The sequence below is a fragment of the Symphalangus syndactylus genome, chromosome 13 (genome assembly GCF_028878055.3).
Source record: "Symphalangus syndactylus isolate Jambi chromosome 13, NHGRI_mSymSyn1-v2.1_pri, whole genome shotgun sequence".
NCBI classification, from domain to species: domain Eukaryota; kingdom Metazoa; phylum Chordata; class Mammalia; order Primates; family Hylobatidae; genus Symphalangus; species Symphalangus syndactylus.
In genome coordinates this window covers 26,253,689-26,275,664 of record NC_072435.2, presented here as the reverse complement: position 1 = coordinate 26,275,664, position 21,976 = coordinate 26,253,689, and the positions used below count along the sequence as shown (strand labels likewise).

Below are 21,976 nucleotides of genomic sequence, written 5' to 3'. Positions count from 1 at the left end.
CTCAGAGGTGGCTTTTTGGATGTCTGGATGCACTCATAACCATCCTCATGTTGCCAGAAAGAGGTCCTGATCCAGAACCTGAAACCGCCATTGCAAATTATAACTGAGAATTATTACAGTGAGAGGGATCTGATCTAACCAACTCCATCTTGCTTTTAACCTCCAAGCTGCCTTTGTTCACTCCTGGGTGTAAGCCAAACTAGCTTTGGGAGGAACTTAGTTTATCTTTTGAAACAAAGACATTAATAGCCCTTTCCCAAAACAAATCCCCTTTCTGCTTGGGACTAGACTGCCTCTGTAGGACTAGCAAGTTAGTCACAAGATTAGAAACTATAGTTTAGGAGTCATGCCGCTAGAGGCTACAAGATTGTCACCTTTCCCAAATTGTTCCTGGGAATAACATCAGTATTTTAAAACCTAAGATCAGTGCTTGAGATATTTTGCAGACCCTGCACTTGATGGATCACCTGACACCCAGATCAATAAACTGACTCATCTGGTCATGTGACACCACCCAGGAACTGACGCAGTGCAAAAGGACAGTGTCAACTCTGTATGGTTTCATCTCTGACCAACCAGTCATCACTCTGGACTCACTGGCCCCTACCCATCAAATTATCCTTAAAAACCCTGATCCCCAAGATTTCAGGGAGACTCATTTGAGTAATAATAAAACTTCAGTCTCCTGTACAGCCAGCTCCACGTGAATTAAACTCTTTCTCCATTACAGTTCCCCTGTCTTGATGAATTGGCTCTGTCTAGGCAGCAGGCAAGGAGAACCTATTAGGCAGTTAAACCCAAAAGAAGGGGTTCCTGGATCTTGTGCAAGAAAGAATTAGGGGTGAGTCCAGAGAGTAAAGTGACAGCAAGTTTTTTAAGAAAGTAAAGGAATAAGGCAGGGTGCAGTGGCTCACACCTGTAATCCCAGCACTTTGGGAGGCTGAGGTGTGAAAATTGCTTGAGCCCAGGAGTTCAAGACAAGCCTGGGCAACATGGCAAAACCCCATCTCTACAAAAAAAAAAAAAAATTAGCCAAGGGTGGCAGCATGCACCTGTAGTCCCTGCTACTCAGGAGGCTGAGGTGGGAAGATTGCTCGAGCCTGGGAGGTGGAGGTTGCAGTGACCTGAGATCACACCACTGCACTATTGCTTGGGCAACACAACCACTCTCTCTCAAAAGAGAAAAACATATATATATAGATAGATAGATTCAGACAGTTTTTATTTCAACACTGAATGTTTGCTCTTGAAACTCCTGACGTTTAAGTTGATAAAAACTCAGTTTTCCCCATGCTTAAAACTTTATACATGTCCTTTCTTCATGCATACATAGAACCCCTCACACAATATAATTGTTGGAAGTGTTTCTGAAAGACTGTTTAGACAAATTGTCTACATTTTTACACCTGTACTATAAAAAGTAATATCTAACAGACAATAAATATTAAATTATTTAATAAAAGAATCATTTTTCAAAGGCTAAAACAATTTCTATTTGAGATTATCATAATAAGCATTGTATTCTATGATTTCACAACTGTAGCAAAACTTTTTTTTTTTTTGAGATGAGGTCTCACTCTGTTGCCCAGGCTGCAGTGCAGTGATGCAATCACACCTCACAGCAGCCTCCACCTCCCCAGGCTCAGGTGATCCCCCAACCTCAGTTTTTGTATTTTTAGTAGAGACGGGGTTTCACCATGTTGCCCAAACTAGTCTAAAACTCCTAAGTTCAAGCGATCTGCCCACCCCCACATTCTAAAGTGCTGGCATTACAAGCATGAACCACTGTGCCTGGCCAAAATGTAATTTTAAAAATAATTTTAAAAATCATTATACAATTTCCTAGAAACGATTTAACCCAATTTAAAGATTTACATTTCTTTCCTTGTACTTCAGTGAAAAACTTATAGGATTCATAAATCAAGGTGGTATTTTCAGATTTGTGTGGCAAAAAAATATACAGAGAACTGACAGATGTAAAGGATGTATTCTATCAATATGTGGAGGGTCCCTTACATTTTAAGTTCAGTGAAAGAACTGGAATGATACAAGATAATGAACTAAAATTGTATAACGTAAAAGCAAGAGCTCTGTTGCTAATGTGCAACTATATCAGTGGGATTTTTAAAAACCCAACATACTAATTTGGCAGGGTGCAGTGGCTCATGCCTGTAATCCCAACACTTTGCGAGGCCAAAGTGGATGGATCACTTGAAGTCAGGAGTTCGAGACCAGCCTGGTCAACATGGTGAAACCCCATCTCTACTGAAAATACAGAAATTAGCCAGGCATGGTGGCAGGTGCCTGTAATCCCAGCTGCTTGGGAGAATTGCTTGAACCTTAGAGGCAGGGGTTGTAGTGAGTCAAGATCACACCACTGCACCCCAGCCTGGGCAACAGAGCGAGACCCGGTCTCAAAAAAAGAAAACAAAAAACCACAACATGCTAATTATACCTTAAAATATATTACTCTTAGGCTGGGCAACATGGTGAAACCCCATCTCTACAAAAAAATACAAAAATTAGCTGGGTTTGGTGGCATGCACCTGTAGTCCCAGCTACTTGGGAAGCTGAGGTAGGAAAATTACCTGAGCCCAGGAGGTAGAGGTTGCAGTGTGCAGAGACTGTGCCACTGCACTCCAGCCTGGGTGACAAAGCAAGACCCTCTCTCAAAATATTATGTGACAGTGCAGCTTCCATCAGAAATAATCTGTTTCTCTTTTGCTCACACCAAATATTCACCTCCACTTCTAAAAAATATAGAAGAATAAGCCAAAATGTAACTTCAAGTCACAAGCAAGGATCTCATGACAGTCTCATGAGATTTCTTTTCATTGACAGCCCAATAGAGTCCTCCTCACTCACAACACTTCATTGTGGAACAGCAAAATGAAAGCTGAATAAACCCTCCCATCCAGAAAAGGAAAACAAAGAAGGTACCCCATAGTTTCTGTTTCACAGCAAATGTGTAATGTTGCTGAGAAGATGAATCAGGGACTGATTCCACAAGGTCAAGAATGAACAGCAGTCCTTTTCATGGCTACAGTTCTCCTGAGAATGTTTCCAGTCCATTGTGATTTGTTGTTCTTGACTTCACCTGATGACATCCCTAATACAGTATCAGAAAATATGCCTTCCTTGTGCAGTAAGCACCTTTCTCCAGCTACTTCCATTTATTTATTTATTTAATTTATTTACTTATTTATTTATTTATAAGACAGGCTCTGTTGCCCAGGCTGGAGTGCAGTGGCACTATCTTGGCTCATTGCAACCTCCACCTCCCAGATTCAAGTGATCCTCCTGCCTCAGCCTCCAGAGTACCCAGTTACTTCATTCCCACAAAAATTTACCATCCAAAAGATTATTGTAAGTCTATATTTAGGTTTGTTTTTAGAAAATATTATGGACTGGTAGAAGTCTCAAAAGTACAACACTACTAAAAATACAAAAATTAGCCAGGCATGGCAGTGTGCATCTGTAATCCCAGCTACTCTGGAGGCTGAGGCAGGAGAATCACTTGAGCCCAGGAGATGGAGGTTGCAGTGAGCTAAGATTCAGCTATTGCACTCCAGCCTGAGCCCCAGAGGCAGACTCTGTCTCAAAAATAAATACATAAATATTTTTGGTAGGAAAGCTTAAAGAAAAATAATTCTATATGAGAAAGAATCTTGTATCAGAAATTTTGTCCTGGAATAAAATGACTGATTGTATAAGAAAGATGGATGTTCAGGAAAAACAAGAAATCCCACACATGTCATGAATGGTCTGTGTAAGTCATAAGAAGATTTATGAAAAAAAGTTTTATGTGATCAAATTCACTATAATTAAAGGGAAGTTATAATGGTCTTTCTAGAGATTGGGTTTTGATTTTAAAAAACACCACTTATACACTAAAGAACTGGTTCAGCTTTCGGCCGGAACCGCCATCTTCCAGTAATTCACCAAAACGATGAACACAAAGGGAAAGAGGAGAGGCACCTGATATATGTTCTGTAGGCCTTTTAGGAAACATGGAGTTGTTCCTTTGGCCACGTATATGCGAATCTATAAGAAAGGTGATATTGTAGACATCAAGGGAATGGGTACTGTTCAAAAAGGAATGCCCCACAAGTGTTACCATGGCAAAACTGGAAGAGTCTACAATGTTACCCAGCATGCTGTTGGCATTGTTGTAAACAAACAAGTTAAGGGCAAGATTCTTGCCAAGAGAATTAATGTGCGTATTGAGCACATTAAGCACTCTAAGAGCCGAGATAGCTTCCTGAAACACATGAAGAAAAATGATCAGAAAAGAAGCCAAAGAGAAAGGTACCTGGGTTCAACTAAAGCGCCAGTCTGCTCTACTCAGAGAAGCACACTTTGTGAGAACCAATAGGAAGGAGCCTGAGCTGCTGGAACCTATTCCCTATGAATTCATGGCATAATAGGTGTTAAAAAAAAAAAAAATAAAGGACCTCTGGGCTGTAAAAAAAAAAAAAAAAAAAAAGAATTAGTTCAAACTACAACATTTTCTTAAGTGGTGCTTTACTCTAAATTAATTATGAAACATAATTTATTCAATGTAAAGTTCAAGTTTTATGGAATCGCACTGCTTTCAGCTTTCTCTCCCCTTTTAAAAGGCCTGAAATCATAACTTTTTCACCTAATTTTCAGCTCCTGTAACCTCTTTTTCTTTGGGTTCTAACTGTTGTGGCCTGACACTATAAAATGTTTTATTTTTAAGGTCTAAAGGAAATGTTTCTTTCCAAACATAATATCTCCCATAGGGAACAGCAGTCACACTGTAGAAGGGCTTTTCTTTTGCCTTTGGAAAACTGGCCTACTAAACAGATCTCACACTTTACCAAAGTAATTCCTATGCCAGTATTACTAAGTTTGGTTTGGTTACAAGGAAATTTAAATTAAAAAATTTTAATTAAGTTTATTATATCCATATAACTTTCTGTATATGCTTTTAAAGTCCCTGTTCCATTCAGTTAAAGGGCTTTGACTCCTGGGTCTAAAAAGGACACCAAGTCTTGCTAAATCTTAAACACTGACAGCAGTTCAAGCTTCATCTTCAGACCCAGTAGAAGTTCCTAATCAAAATAAACTGTGTTTGTGAAACACAGGGCAAGAAATTAAAACTATTCAACTCCTCAAGTACCAGTGGTTATAATGAAAGAAGTGGACATGTAAGATTGTCAGGGTCAATTTTTAGAGCTCAAGTAAGTTTGGTTTCTCTAGAAATTAACTATCAATTTCAAAGGCAAATTGTTGCAAGATCAGCATACGAGCCCCTGCGTCAGATTAACAAGGTTGTCTTGGAGCATTAGCCCACTTTTTTTTATTCTTGAGATGCAGTCTCACTCTGTTGCCCAGGCTGGAGTGCAATAGTGCGATCTGGGCTCACTGCAACCTCCACCTCGTGGGCTCAAGTGATTCTCCTGCCTCAGCCTCCCAAGTAGCTGGGGTAACAGACATGTGCCACCATGCCCAGCTAATTTTGTATTTTTAGCAGAGATGGGGAATTATCACATTGGTCAGGCTGGTCTCAAACTCCTGACCTCAGGTGATTCACCCGCCTTGGCATCCCAAAGTGCTGGGATTACAGGCATGAGCCACCGTGCCCAGCCTAGCCCACTATTTAATAAAGATTATATAGTGTATAAAAAGGCTCATGGAAATTATACTTACAGTCAAGATGATTAAAATTTTATAGTTTGTTTATAAAATACTGAAAAACCAATTTAATTGGCCTTGTGCCATTTTTACTAGGGAATATTGTTTGGGAAATTAAGTCTTCTCTCTCAAAAATAAAGGTTGCCACCTTTTTTTGAAATCTTTGAGATACCACTTTGGTTAAATGAATAACTTATTTTATAATGACCTGTGATCCTATTTTATGATATCAAGTGTTTTAAACTTTTTATATTAGACAAGCTTTCCAAAGTCACATTTTCACTTGGGTCCTCATTTAACTTGGGTCCCCTGAAATCCAGAAGAGACATATTTGGCTTATTTGGTATAAAAATCACACAGGAAGCATTGTCAAATACAAAATGGTATTTGGCTTTCATTGGGCTGTAGTTGTATAAATATGAAATTGGCATGTATTCCAACATTATGGAAAACTCTTATAATTCTGATATGACTTACTATATGTTAGTATTTTATTTTTTGAGATGGAATCTCACTCTGTCACCCAGGCTGGAGTGCAGTGGCACCATCTTGGCTCACTGCAACCTCTGCATCCTGGGTTCAAGCAATTCCCCTGCATTAGCCTCTCAAGTACGTGAGACTATAGGTGTGCACCATCACACCTGGTTAATGTTTGTATTTTTAGTAGAGATGCAGTTTCACCATGTTGGTCAGGCTGGTCTTGAACTCCTGACCTCAACCCACCTTGGCCTCACAAAGTGCTGCAATTACAGATGTGACCATGCCCAGCCACATGTTATTAATAATTATAATTGTTGGCTGGGCATGGTGGCTCAAACCTGTAATCCCAACGAGGCTGAGGCAGGCGGATCACCTGAGGTCAGGAGTTCAAGACCAGCCTGACCAAACATGGAGAAACCCCATCTCTACTAAAAATACAAAATTAGCCAGGCATAGTGGCGCATGCCTGTAGTCCCAGCTACTCAGAAGGCTGAGGCAGGAGAATCGCTTGAACCCCAGAGGAGAGGTTGTGGTGAGCCGAGATCGTGCCACTGCACTCCAGCCTGGGCAACAAGAGCAAAACTCTGTATCAAAAAAGGATAATTATTGATTGTTATGTAAAATGGTTGTATGTCACAGAAGTAACCAAAATTTCCATTATAGTCAGTTGTGGTTTTAATAACAGCTGTCCTGAGACATTTTGTTGCCACAGGCAATTGTTGTCTTGTTTGGATCCTCTTCAAAAGTTGGTTTATAATCAGCTATAGGACTTTGATAGGTGCTCTGGAATGCAAGTTTCTGATAACTTTGGAAAATGTGACATTAGAATAGAGGAATAGAGGAAAGAACTTTCAAAACTCATGGAGAACTAAAATGTTCATGAGTATCAAACACAACACACATTAACTGCATGGACTGAACTAATAGGAGACTAAAGTAATCTTTCTGATTTTTTCTTTTGATCCTTTGTTTTGTTTTGCAGAATCAAGGAAAGTTTTGTTTTGAGCTATTGACAGCATTTTTTTTTTTTTTTTTGAGACAGTTGCCCAGGCTGGATGCAACGGCATGATCTGAGTTCACTGCAGCCCCTGCCTCCCAGGTTCAAGTGATTCTCCTGCATTAGCCTCCCAAGTAGCTGGGATTACAGGCACCCACCATCATGCCCAGCTAATTTATGTGTTTTGGAGAGACGGGGTTTCACCATGTTGGCCAGGCTGATATAGAACTCCCGACCTAAGGTGATCCGCCTGCCTTGGCCTCCCAAAATGCTGGGATTATAGGTACAAGCCACTGTGCCTGGCCGACAGCATTTAACAGTTGAGGAAAGTATACTGCTGTGAACAAAATTTGGAACATATTTGTTTCTCTCTACCTGCTTTCTCCAGAATTTGGAAACTATTTCTGAGTATTCTTTTTTTTTTTTTTTTTTTTTTTTGAGATAGTCTTGCTCTGTCGCCCAGGCTGGAGTGCAGTGGTGCGATCTTAGCTCACTGCAAGTTCCGCCTCCCGGGTTCATGCCATTCTCCTGCCTCAGCCTCCCGAGTAGCTGAGACTACAGGTGCCTGCCACCATGCCTGGCTAACTTTTTTGTATTTTTAGTAGAAAGGAGGTTTCACCATGTTAGCCAGGATGGTCTCGATCTCCTGACCTCATGATCCGCCCACCTCGGCCTCCCAAAGTGCTGGGATTACACGCTTGAGCCACCGCTCCTGGCCCTGAGTATTCTTATGGCAATATAGTTATTTGCGTAAGTGAAATGAGTTTGTTCTGGTTTTTTGTTTTTTGGCAACAGGGAACCATCAGAGAAACTGGTAATTTTACCAAGGCTTTGACTGGAATGGCATGCTAATCTAACTTCACTTACACAGCCAATGAAACCCTCTCGGGAAAACTGGCCTCATACCTTGTGAACAGTCCCTGTACAAGGTTCCTGACCTGTAGCAAGTAAAGAATGCCACTTTCTGACAGACCCAGGAGCCCCAAGTTATCTTGGGACCTCAAGAGGAGAGGAATTTAGCCAACTCATTGATATTTGGTGCTACAAAGCCATGGCTGGGCTCTGCTTTTTAAAAGTCTTATCTGAGATTCCTTCTATCGAACAAAGTTCCATCAAAGCCAATTTTAAAAGCCTGTAAGAAAAATAAGTACACTTGCTGCACTTTACGCATATAATCCGGCCAAGTATAATAAAGTAAATCAGTCCTTCCATGATTTAACTTTAGTAAAAATCGGAAACTGGAGAAAAATTATGTTTCAAAAACTATGGTACACCTGTTGTTAGATTCTAGTCTTGCCTAATGTTTTTCAATTTTTATGATTTTCTACAGTTTGGACTGAATTCTAATTTTTTCTAGCTACATGTCTCTGAAATAATGTTTTCAATTTTTTCTTCTTTCTTATTCCCCCCATATTTTCTAATTTGAAATCAGTGAAAACTAAACTGTATTTTCTTGAAGCCCTGATAACTGAAGCTAGACAACTTAAACTTCAGAAGAAAATAACGGCAACCTTTTCACATACATAAGCCACTTTCATACCTATCTACTGATGTAGACTTCAGAGTAATATGGCCTGTATCTATTTTCCAGGATTGTTCTTTTTCTCCCTTCCTCCTGCTATTTTCTCTTCATAGGACACGACACTTTACAAACTGCTAAAAATGAGCTTTCCGAATAACATAGGACTTGCCAGCCTGAAAACAAACTGTCTTAGCCATGAAAGATCAGATGAAACCTGATTTTTTTTTTTTTTTTTGAGACAGTCTCACTCTGTCCCCAGGCTGGAATGCAGTGACGTGATCTGGGCTCACTGCAACCTCTGCCTCCCGAGTTCAAGTGATTCTCCTGCCTCAGCCTCCTGAGTAGCTGGGACTACAGGCATGTGCCACCACGCCTGGCTAATTTTTGTATTTTTAGTAGAGGTGGGGTTTCACCATGTTGGCCAGGATGGTCTCGATCTCTTGACCTCATGATCTGCCTGCCTCGGCCTCCCAAAGTGCTGAGATTACAGGCGCAAGCCACCGCGCCCAGCCTCTCCCAAAGATTTTTAAAGGAGAAAAGGGGAAATGTGAAAGGAAAATAAATCTTGGCACCCAAAACTCACTAAGCCAAAGGGAAAAGTCAAGCTGGGAACTGCTTAGGGCAAACATGCTTCCCATTCTATTCAAATCATGCCTCTGCTCACTGAGATAAATGCATATGATTGCTTCCTTTGAAAATGCTTACCAGAAACTCAAAAGAATGCAACCTTTGTCTTTTATGTACCTATGACCTGGAAGCACCCTCCCTGCTTGGACTTGTCCTGCCTTTCCAAACCAAACCAACGTGCATCTTACATATTAATTGATATCTCCTAAAAGTGTATAAAACCAAGCTGCGCCCCGACCACCTTGGGTATATGTGGCCAGAACCTCTTGAGGCTGTGTCACAGGCAAGCATCCTTAACTTTGGCAAAATAAACTTGTGAAATTGACTGAAACAAAAGAAGTAATCTTCAGAGAAAATAAAAATAACAGGGAAAAACAGGGAAATTACATGATAAAAATGTCAACTTACAAAGATGATTTCAGAACCATCAGTGTGTATGCACTAAAAAACAGCTGCAAAATGTGAAGCAACAAGTGACAGAAGTGAAAGAAATACACAAATTTAGATTGAGCAAAGAGGATTATTAGGGTAGTCAAAGTACTCTGTATGTTACGATAATATGTGAATATGTGCCATTTTACAGTTGTCCAAACTCTCAAAATGTACAAGTGTGAGCCAACTATAAACTAGGGATGTTGGGTGATAATCTACCACTTTGGAGGAGGATGTTGACAATGGGGAAGGCTATGCATATGTGGGGGAAGGAGCTATATGAGAAATCTCTGTACCTTCCACTAAATTTTGCTGGGAACCAAAAATTGAGCTACAAAGTAAAGTATATCATAGAAAAAAACTGAATTAGAAAATAGGCTAAAAACATGAGAAGAGGGCCGGGCGCGGTGGCTCACTGGCTCATGCTTGTAATCCCAGCACTTTGGGAGGCCGAGGCGGGTGGATCACAAGGTCAGGAGATCGAGACCACAGTGAAACCCCGTCTCTACTAAAAATACAAAAAAATTAGCCGGGCGTGGTGGCGGGCGCCTGTAGTCCCAGCTACTTGGAGAGGCTGAGGCAGGAGAATGGCGTGAACCTGGGAGGCGGAGCTTGCAGTGAGCCGAGATTGCACCACTGCATTCCAGCCTGGGCGACAGAGCGAGACTCCGTCTCAAAAAAAAAAAAAAAAAAGAGAAGAAATTTCACCGATGCAGATGCACAAATAAGCAAAATATTTTCCATATTACTGTCCATCAAGTCTCAGAAATTAACAATGTTCTATTTCTTTTTTTAATTGAAAACTGAACAGCAAATGAATTTTTATGGTTTGTTTTCTCCAACAAACTTAACAATATTAAAATGTGTGAGAAATAATATTTATTGCAATAGGTTATGAGGGTGGAAACAAATAGTCTTACAATTTGCTAGAAGCATAACAGAGCTTACTGACATTTTCAAGGAAAAACAACAAAGAAAGAAGTCACCAAACAAGATGGTATCTTGACAAAGGCACAGAGCTCCACAACTGCTTCGTACTCTGCACACAATAAATCCTTTCAGAGAGAGGAGAGGAGTGATGCCAAATGGGCTGGCATTTGAGCTGTGGACATTACCACTGGGTATTATTCATATAACCAAGGCTCTATATCACCCCTCTGGAGAAAAAAATGTAACACAAAATCTGTGTAACAAAGGAAAGCAAAAGTAGCAATAAAGGTCCAGAGAAATACACACATGCAAATACAGTACTGCAAACTCAGTAAAAGGAGTTTTTGACTGGAGTATGAACTTCCAAGTTGAAGATATATTTTGCAGGGACATTCCCCCAAAGCTTGAGAGCTAGAGCAGAGAGACTTGCTTGCAGTAACTGAGTAGATGAAATGCGTAATTTTTCACTAGGTGATAATTCCCTTTGAGAAGAAGTGGCTTATCTTTAATTATTCCACTTTTTGTTATATGGTTCATGCTTTTAAACTGCAATTGTCTCAAACTTGCTTGCTATTGAATTGTGTAACACCAGATAATGGCAGGATGTCAAAAGATAACCTCAGTGGACAATTTAAGCTGCTTTTATGAGAAGCATGGTGCTAAGCTGCCTTACACAGTCTTTTTTACAGTAACCATAAAAAAACTGAGTTTATTTGATCATGTATTATCCCTTTTCACATAAGGTCATATTAGAGGAATTCTTGGAAGAGGTTTTCAAACTAGTCCTTTGGGCATTTAAAAAATCATTATATAAATGTACACTTCTTCATACATAAGAACAAACATTTTTCCTTTACAAAACCTCATTTTTAGGCCAAAATAAATTACAACTTGCTGAAATACCTTTTATGGCTCAGTGCTCATTCCAGCTATATGAAGCTACATTTTTTGCACATCTTCAGAAATTAGAGATACTGAGAGAGAGTTGTTACTTTTTTTTCGGAGGGGGGGATGGAGTTTCACTCTGTCACCCAGGTTAGAGTTCAGTGGCGCAATATCGGCTCACTACAACCCACAGGGTTCAAACGATTCTCCTGCCTCAGCCTCCCAAGTAGCTGGAATTACAGGCACCCGACACCATGCCCGGCTAATTTTTGTATTTTTAGTAAAGACATGGTCTCACCATACGGGCCAGGCTGGTCTCAAACTTGACCTCAGGTGATCTACCTACCTCGGCCTCCCAAAATGCTGGGATTACAGGTGTGAGCCACTGTGCCCGGCCAGAGAGAGAGTGGTTACTTCTAAAATGACATGATGATATAACCCTGGCTCAGGGAACGGATCAAGTTCTAAATCTCAGGAAGAAAAAACAGATACTCATTATGCAATCCATATAGTCTTGTATTATACACATATTAACAGTCTATACACTGAAAAATGAAGAACAGAAATTTCATAAAACTTTAAAAACACACAACATGGGCCAGGTGTGGTGGCTCATGCCTGTAATCCCAGCACTTTGGGAGGCCAAGGCGAGCGGATTATCTGAGGTTGGGAGTTTGAGACCAGCCTGACCAACATGGAGAAACCCCGTCTCTACTAAAACTACAAAATTAGCCGGGTGTGGTGGTGCATGCCTGTAATCCCAGCCACGTGGGAGGCTGAGGCAGGAGAATTGCTTGAACCCAGGAGGCAGAGGTTATGGTGAGCCGAGATCACGCCATTGCACTCCAGTCTGGGCAACAAGAACAAAACTCTGTCTCAAAAACAACAACAACAACAACAAAGACAAAATAACACAACATAAAAATGTAAAGAAAGAAAACATTTAATGTACAAGCTACTCCATTTGGCAATGTGTACTAAGATAAAAACTTATCTACAAACAGAATATAACACAAGGAAAATGTGATTTAAGAAGTGATCTCAGGTCCATAGCTCTTCAGTTCTTCCAAATTTGTAGATCAGAGTGGTTGGGTAACATATGCATCAAAAAGAATCCACATGGAAGCAGTAAGTACCCCAAACATCAACATGAAACCAACGAAAAGCCAAACTCAAGGACCTGTTCTTCCTAAACAGCCGCTTTCATAGCTATCACCTCTCACCTGAGCATTGGATACAGCATTTAGCATGAAGAAAGCCAATGTGGGAAATACACCACATGTGTGAAAGGCATGGTTCAACTGTTCTGGCCTACAATACACCACAGCTGCGTCATTATCCACCAGCCTGTAAAAAACAATATACCTGTCACAACAGATGCCACAACATTTCTTCTCTCACTCCAGTCAATACATTCACATTCTGGCCAATGAAAATTATCTAGGAAGACTGCCATTTTTTTACTTCTTAAGCATAAATTTTTCAGTAAATGCTATATCCCCACTTCCTCAAACACCCACGTGGACTTCAGGCATGTGCACAAGGAAGACCGCTGCTCTGCAGTCTGGCCGGCATCCTCCAGCTCCACCTCAGCCTTGGGGGCCCACAATGTTCTATTTTTATTTGATCCTGTCTGCCTCCAGCAATCACTGAAAAGAAACAGCCTTTACCAAACACTCCAAAATGTCTTTGTGGTGACGTCATTAGGAACTCATAACTGTCCCCAGGAATTGGCAGTGGGAACAAAGGTTTTCAGGAATATTCTTAGCTCACCAAGCTTGCACATTATCAGTATTGGTGAATTGACAAATTGCAGTTTTTTGCAAAGCTGCTATCTCAGAATCACAAACTTACATCTCACAACCAGCTGGCTCCCTCCCCTTAACACATTGGTACAGTCAGCCCACATTATCTGCAGTTTCACATTCCATGATTTCAATTACCAATGGCAACTGTGGTCCAAAAACATTAAATGGAATATTCCCAAAATAAATAACTCAGAAATTTTAAACTGTGCACTGTTGCCACTAATGTGATGAAATCTCACTTTGTTCTGCCCAGGACATAAATCATCCCTTTATACAGTGTAGCCACACAGAATAACCTACCCATCTCTCAGTCACTTAGTAGTCATCTCAGTTAGTATTGTTAGAATATTGTGTTGTTTGTGTTCAAGTATCTATTTTACTTAATTATGGTCCCAAAGCACGAAAGTAGTGAGGCTTGCAACTTGGATATCTCAGAGAGGCTGTAAGCTAGACAAAATAGCATGTACCTGTAGTCTCAGGTAGTCTGGAGGCTGAGGCGGGAAGGCCACTTTTTGAGGCTGCAGTGTGCTAAGATCTTACCTGTGAATAACCGCTGCACTCAGACTGGGTGACATAGCAAAGCCCCCTAAAAAAAAAAAAAAAAAAAAAAAGAGAAAGCAAGAAAGCTGTAAAGTGCCTCCTTTAAGTTAAAAAGTGAAAGGTTATTGATTTAATAAGAAAAAAATATAGATGAAGATGCTAAGATTTTTATCATAAATCTTCTGTACAAGTGTGAATAAAAATAATCAGTACTAGCTTTGCTGTCACATCTCAAAACTTGACTGAAACTATATATTTAGGGTTCAGTACCATCCACTTTCAGGTATCCACTAGAGGACACCTGGAAGGCATCTTGTGGGTTAAAGGGTGGCTACGGTACGGGCAAAAATCTATGTTGTTTGATTTTGCCATAGAAAACAATTGTCACACATTATTTTAACCAGCAGAGTGTAATGCAGTGTCTGTTAGGAAGTTCTTTACTAAGGTGGGATAAATCTGTGTTGGTGAAAGGAACATCACTGAGTTACGAAAACGAGTAACGTTTTATTAATTGAACCATGAGACTTCTGATACATTTTGAATGTAACAGCAGTAAAATATAGAGTAAATGCTTCAATGTGAATCTGGTTTGTGAACATGCTATTTTGATTCTTTTGATTAAATTGTCCTCTGATAACTGCTGTCTTCCACTTCCAAGAATAAGACTAATTTTACATTTATCTTTGCTATATAACAGCTGTCATTCAATGGAGATGACCATCATTTCCTCTGCATTATTTCTCCCACACAATCCATCCCTAGTAACCTATCACTTGCCTCCCATGAATACACTTAATATTCCATCAATGTCCTCACTGGTATTTCAGTTAGTTGGTTGTGCAATTATTTCCTACAACCCAAAGTGGCACTCTACGTGTTAATGGACACCTTGAACGCAAGCACGACTTACATCATAAACTTACATTATTCTCCCAGTTACTCCGTGTTGTGTAACTCACAGAATACTGCATTTTAAAATTCAGTGACCTTAATCTTCAGGGAGCATGGAAATGAAGGAACCACATTGAATGAAAGAGGCCCTCTCATCTTGTTGATTCATTCCCAGATACCACAATGAAGGATATGTAAGGAAGATGATAGACTTCAAACCTTAGGATAAAGGTCATAGTCTAGTAGCTGTTTTAAGGAACGTCCCATTGGCCGGGTGTGGTGGCTCATGCCTATAATCTCAGCAATGTGTGAGGCCAAGGCGGCAAATCACTTGAGGCCAGGAGCTTGAGATCAGCCTGGCAAACATGATAAAACCCCATCTCTACAAAAAAATATAAAAATTATCCGGGCATGGTGGCATGACTGTAATCCCAGCTACTTGGGAGGCTGAGGCACAAATTGCTTGAAACCAGGATGTAGAAGTTGCAGTGAGGTGAATTGGTGTCACTGCACTACAGCATGGGGAATAGAGCAAGACTGTCACAAAAGAAAAAAAAAAGAAACCTCAAATTTAATGTAATATTTTATAAACTGAATGAGCGATTTTCACACATGCACTTGCCCCTTTAAAATACATACTGTCCTGAGTTTTAACAAATGTTGTCTGGTAGTTATTCTGAAGTAATATTCCAGGCCAATCTTGGAGAAGCAGATTTGGTTATCCCTAGTATGATTTCAAAGATGTGTAGTCTGTTGAAAAAACTGGTTGAAATTTGTGCCACAGGCCGGGCACGGTGGCTCACGCCTGTAATCCCAGCACTTTGGGAGGCCGAGGCGGGTGGATCACAAGGTCAGGAGTTCAAGACCAGCCTGGCCGAGATGGTGAAACCCTGTCTCTACTAAAAATACAAAAAAATTAGCTGGGCGTGGTGGCAGGCGCCTGTAATCCCAGCTACTTGGAGGCTGAGGCAGAGAATTGCTTGAACCCAGGAGGCGGATGTTGCAGTGAGCTGAGATCATGCCACTGCACTCCAGCTGGGACACAGAGCAAGACTCTGTCTCAAAAAAAAAAAAAAAAAAAAAAAAAAAAAGAAATTTGTGCCACATTGATTACAATTCCAAGTTTTCTCTCAAGTAGGAATAATTTGGTAAAGCCTGAAGTCACACTACTGCGTACAGGTCCTTTCATGTTCAGCATACTTACAGGATTTTTCTCCTCTATACGTTCAATCAAACTGCAAAGGCGTGGACATTGGTTTTGTCTCACTTTAAGTTCTGGGTACATGTGCACAATTTGCAAATTTGTTACATAGGAAAATGTGTGCCATGGTGGTTTGCTGCACCTACCAACCCATCACGTAGGTATTAAGGCAAAAATGCATTAGCTATTTTTCCTGATGCTCCACTTCCCTGCCATTCCCACCCCCATCAGCAGGCCCCAGTGTGTGTTGCTCCCCTCCCTGGGTAGATGTGTTCTCATTGTTCAGCTTCCACTTTTAAGTGAGAACATGTGGTGTTTGGTTTTCTGTTCCTGTGTTAGCTTCCTGAGGATAATGGCTTCCAGCTCCATCCACGTCACTACAATGGACATGATCTCATTCCTTTCTATGGCTGCACAGTATCCCATGGTGTATATGTACCACATTTTCTTTATTCAGTCTATCACTGATAAGCATTTGGGTTGATTCCAGGTCTTTGAACATTTCATTTTTTAAAACCACTTATTTGTAAGGTTGTCTCTAGTATGAATACTCTGTTTCCATTTTGATGTTCGGGTGGAAACCTTAGCATGCACATTACATTTCTGTGGTTCCTCTCAAAGATGTATATTCTGATGCCTAGTGAGTTCTTTTTTTTTTTTTTTTTTTGAGACGGAGTCTTGCTCTGTCACCCAGGCTGGAGTGCAGTGGCGCGATCTCGGCTCACTGCAAGCTCCGCCTCCCGGGTTCACGCCATTCTCCTGCCTCAGCCTCTCCGAGTAGCTGGGACTACAGGCGCCCGCCACCACGCCCGGCTAATTTTTTGTATTTTTGGTAGAGACGGGGTTTCACCGTGGTCTCGATCTCCTGACCTCGTGATCCGCCCGCCCCGGCCTCCCAAAGTGCTGGGATTACAAGCGTGAGCCACCGCGCCCGGCCTGCCTAGTGAGTTCTGACACCTGATGAAAGCCTCTGACACATACATTTATATGATTTCCTTTCAGTATAAACTCTCTTATGACAAGTAGTGATTGAACTCTAGTAAAGGTTTTGCCACCCTCATTTCATTTCATACATCTATGCCCTTTTAATTACCTAGATTTACAAGTTCTCGCTTTTGAGTAGAATTCTTGCCACATGTATTACACTTCTGTGATTTTTCTCCAGGATGTATACATCCTGGAATATGTATACATATTCTTATACCTAGTTAGCAGTGAATACTAGCTTAAAACTTAGGTGTACTTACTGCATGTGTAAATGTATTAGGTCATAACTGCATTGCTACAAAAAAATACCTGAGGCTGGCTAATGTATAAAGAAAAGAGTTTAATTGGCTCACACTTCTGAAGGCTTAAATGGAAACATGGTGCTCGCATCTGATCACCCTCTAGGGAAGCCTCAGGAAGGTTAAAATCATGGTGGAAGGCAAAGGGGGTGTAGGTATTTCACATGGTGAGAATGAAAGCAAGCAACAGGGAAGTGCTATGCACTTTTTAAACAGCCAGACCTCAAGAGAAGTCACTATTGCCAGGACAACACCAAGAGGATGATGCTAAATCTTTCTCAATTTGAGAAATCCGCTTCCATGATCCAATCACCTCCCAATGGGCCCCACCTCCAATACTGGAGATTACAATTCCACAGGGATTTCAAGAGAAGGGGTAAATATACAAGGTATATCAGTAGGTATGAATTATTCGGTGATTCCAGAAACTAGGACAACGTCTAAGGCCTTGTCACATTGAGTTTAGTTGTAAGGTTCTCTCCAGTATGTCTTATTCGATGTTTAGTGAGGCCTGAGCGACAAATAAAAGATTTCCCACACTCATTACATTTATAAGGTTTTTTGCCAGAATGAATTCTTTGGTGTTTGTTGAGGGAAAACAACCGCCCAAAGGCTTTGCCACATTCAACACATTTGTATCTTTTCTCCCCAGTGTGGATTCTCTGGTGACTTACAAGATGTGAACTATGCCTGAATACCTTGCCACATTCATCACATTTATATGGTTTCTTTCCTGCATGAATTATCTGATGTGCAGTGAGGTTTGAGCTCCGTTTAAAGGTTTTGCCACACTCACTACATTTATAAGGTCTGTCTCCAGTATGAACAGTCTGATGAAGTCTAAGATGGACACGCTGACTAAAGGAATTCCCACACTGATTACATTTGTAAGGTTTCTCTCCGGTATGAATTCTCTGATGTCTATTGAGTGTGGAGCCCTGATTAAAGGCTTTGCCACATTCATTACATTTGTATGGTTTCTCTCCAGTATGAACTCTTCGATGCCCTACAAGATGTGAATATTGACTGTAGACCTTGCCGCATTCATTGCATTTGTAAGGTTTCTCTCCACTATGAATTCTCCGATGCACTGTAAGACGTGAACATTGACTGAAGACCTTGCCACATTCTTTGCATTTGTAAGGCTTCTCTCCAGTATGAATTCTCCGATGCCTTGCAAAAGCTGAACGGTCACTGAAGACCTTGCCACATTCTTTGCATTTGTAAGGTTTCTCTCCAGTATGAATCCTCCGATGCACTGCAAGACGTGAATGCTGACTGAAGACCTTGCCACATTCATTGCATTTGTAGGGTTTCTCTCCAGTATGAATTCTCTGATGCGATGCAAGTCGTGAATGTATGCTGAAAACTTTGCCACATTCATTGCATTTATAAGCTTTCTCGCCGGTGTGAATTCTCCAATGCACTGCAAGACGTGAATGCTTACTGTAGACCTTGCCACATTTATTGCATTTGTAAGTTTTCTGTCCAGTATGAATTCTCTGATGCACTGCAAGACTTGAACGTTTACTGAAGACCTTGCCACATTCATTGCATTTGCAAGGTTTCTCTACAGTGTGAATTCGTCGATGCACTGCAAGACTTGAACGTTTACTGAAGACCTTGCCACATTCATTGCATTTGTATTGTTTCTCTCCACTGTGGATTCTCCGGTGACATACAAGATTTGATCTATGTCTGAATGCCTTGCCACATACATCACATTTATATGGTTTCTTTCCTGCATGGATTACCTGATGTACAGTAAGGTTTGAGCTCCGTTTAAAGGTTTTGCCACACTCATTGCATTTGAAGGGTCTCTCTCCAGTATGAACTGTCTGATGAAGTCTAAGATGGACACGCTGACTAAAGGATTTCCCACACAGATTACATTTGTAAGGTTTTTCACCGGTATGAATTCTCTGATGAACTGCAAGGTGGGAACTTTTACTAAAGGACTTGCCACATTCATTACATATGTAGGGTTTCTGTCCAGTGTGACTCCTTTGGTGTCTTACAAAATATGAATTTTTTCTGAAGATCTTGCCACATACATCACATTGATATGATTTCCCTCTTGTATGGACTACCTTATGTACAGTTAGTAGTGAGGCCCGATGAAAGGCTTTGCCACACTCACTGCATTTGTAAGGTTTCTCTGTAGTATGTATCCTCTGATGATTAATAAGGCTGGAAGATGCTTTAAAGGCTTTGCCACACTCATTACATACATAAGGTTTTTCCCTAATGTGTGGAGAAACTAAACAACCGTTATTACCTGTCTTCTCTGTTTCATTACATTCATAAAGCCTTCCTTCAGTTTGAACTTTCTGCAGTTCAGCCAGATGTGACTGAAAGCTTGATGTAAGCTGGTTTTCAGTATGATTGTTTTCTACATCCCCTTGACTATGTTGATCTCTTTTACCAGTAAGATTGTTTTCATGGGGTACTGGCACTTCTTTATCATTTGTTTCACTATCTTTCCATTGAAATTCAAGGTCATGTAGATGTTTCTGTATTTCCCTGAAGTATAAATTTTCAATATCATAGCTTTGATGTCTTTCCAGTGTCACTGTTTGGAACCTTTCTCCTGTATCACTGTTCTCTGTTGGTGGTAATTCCTTGATCACACATTTAGGAGAGATACCTGCAAAATATAATGAACATGAGTTTTTTTTAAACTACTACTATTGATAAACAAATATTTTATATTGGAAACATACTACACTAAACATAATGTTTATACTTGACAGGTGTGAAAGTTCTCCACCATGATCTTTTATTTTTAGAAATACAAAATGAACAGAAGTCTATAGTAAAGAAAGGGTGACTACGTGTAATTCAATTTAATTTTAGGAAAGCCTAGTTTCAAACATCCTATGACCAAAAGACTTACGTTGTGCAAACATATATTGGCACTAAAACAAGTATTTTGCAACCAATGACACCAAATTACAAACCGATTGGCAGAAAACGTGGCTCTCTCATAAGAGAATAAAAGTTATATATATTTACTTCATATTTACTGTGTACAAACAAATGCCAAACTACAGCAAGATATAGTGTAATGGTAAATATTCACAAGATCAACTAATTAATAACCATCATACAAATTAATAAATAAAACACTCTAATAACCCATGATAAAACCAGCAGGTAAGTAAAATACAATATACAGTATACTTAGAATTCCATACTATAAATTTGTATATTGCATATACAAGTTTGCATCATATGCAAATATACAAATTTATAGTATGGAATTCTAAACAATTCTCCCTTTATAATAAGCAAGAACATATATTCTAGAGACAGCATATGATAACTAGAAAATATGTTGAGATCACTGACTTTTAAGGATAAAAGAAAGATAAATATGTCTATAGCCATACCACCTGGAACACAGCTGATCTCAGAAGCTAACAGTGTCAGACCTGGTTACTACTTGGATGGGAGAAAGGTAAATATACAACATAATATAGAATAAAAAGTGGGGAAGGAAAAATACTATGATTTCATGCCTACAACTATGTAACAATCAATAGAGCAACTCCCTATATATTGTGGTTTTTTCTTGAGATGGAGTCTCACTCTGTCACCTAGGCTGGAGTGAAGTAGCATAATCTTGCCTCACTGCAACCTCCACTTCTAAGACTCAAGCGATCCTCCCACCTCAGCCTCTCAAATGGCTGAGACCAAAGATGTTCACCACCACACCCACCTAATTTTTTTGTAGTTTTGGTAGAGACAGAGTTTTCCTATGTTGCTCAGGCTGATCTCGAACTCCTGAGGTCAAGCAACCTGCCTGCTACAGCCTCCCACCAAGCGCCGGGATTACATACAGGCATGAGTCACCACACCTGGTCCTATTCATTGCCTCTAATTACCTAGTTAACTGGCCACAAAATATATATCATACAGAGATTTCTACTTGAAAAGCATATGAACTAAGATAAAAGACAACAAACACTGTTTGGAAGAAACTACAAAATGAAAACTTACAGATACAATGAAGGCTGCTTTGATATAAAGACTTATGTCTGCCAAAATTCCTATGTTGAGGACCCAATCCTCAATGTGACAGTATTTGGAGGTGTGGTCTTTGGGAGGCAATTAGGTCCTCTGCCATGTGAGGACACAGAAAGAGGAAGCCATGGTAAACCGGAAAAAGGGCCCATGCCATGCCAAGCACCAAAATGGCTGGTTCTAACATGTTAGACTTCTCACCACCCAGATCTGTGAAAAGGGAATTTCTGTTGTTTCAACCACCCAATCTACAATATCTACTATAGGTAGCCATGCTGACTAGGGTAAAGCCAATATGCTATCTCATTATAAACATAAAACAATGTTGATATGCTTTATTTAACAAAGAAATCCGTGAGTCTTTACTAAAAAACACAATATTCTAGACTAGCTAACAGCACTAACTTGTTTAAAAAGTCTTGAGGTAAATTATCACTATTTAACACACAAGCACAGTAAGTACACCCATAGGATTTATGTATCTACATCCAATTTACAAAGAAAGTAAGATATGCACCTACATTTGCAGGATCAAACACTATGTTTTTTTCAAAAACTGCCCAAGCAGGTACTGCAGATAACAGGTCACCCCAAATACTAAGAGTGTAGAAAGAAATACTTCAAGAGCCACACTGTGTTGCCAAAAGCATTATTAAGCCATCCCCATGAATAACAGTATCTGAGTCATCA

General features: G+C 40.2%; 1 protein-coding gene across 5 annotated transcripts in view; it reads right to left on the bottom strand.

Annotated features, from left to right (window-relative positions):
* Positions 1–17,281: 17,281 nt before the first annotated feature.
* Positions 17,282–21,976, bottom strand: part of ZNF616 (zinc finger protein 616) — a 46,418-nt gene continuing 41,723 nt past the window's right edge. For all 5 annotated transcript variants that reach the window (XM_055238797.1, XM_055238796.2, XM_063615537.1 and 2 more), the window contains one exon: positions 17,282–19,907. In XM_055238797.1, coding sequence (XP_055094772.1) covers positions 17,701–19,907 — 2,207 coding nt within the window. In that variant the 3' untranslated portion in view covers positions 17,282–17,700. The remainder of the gene's footprint in view (positions 19,908–21,976) is intronic.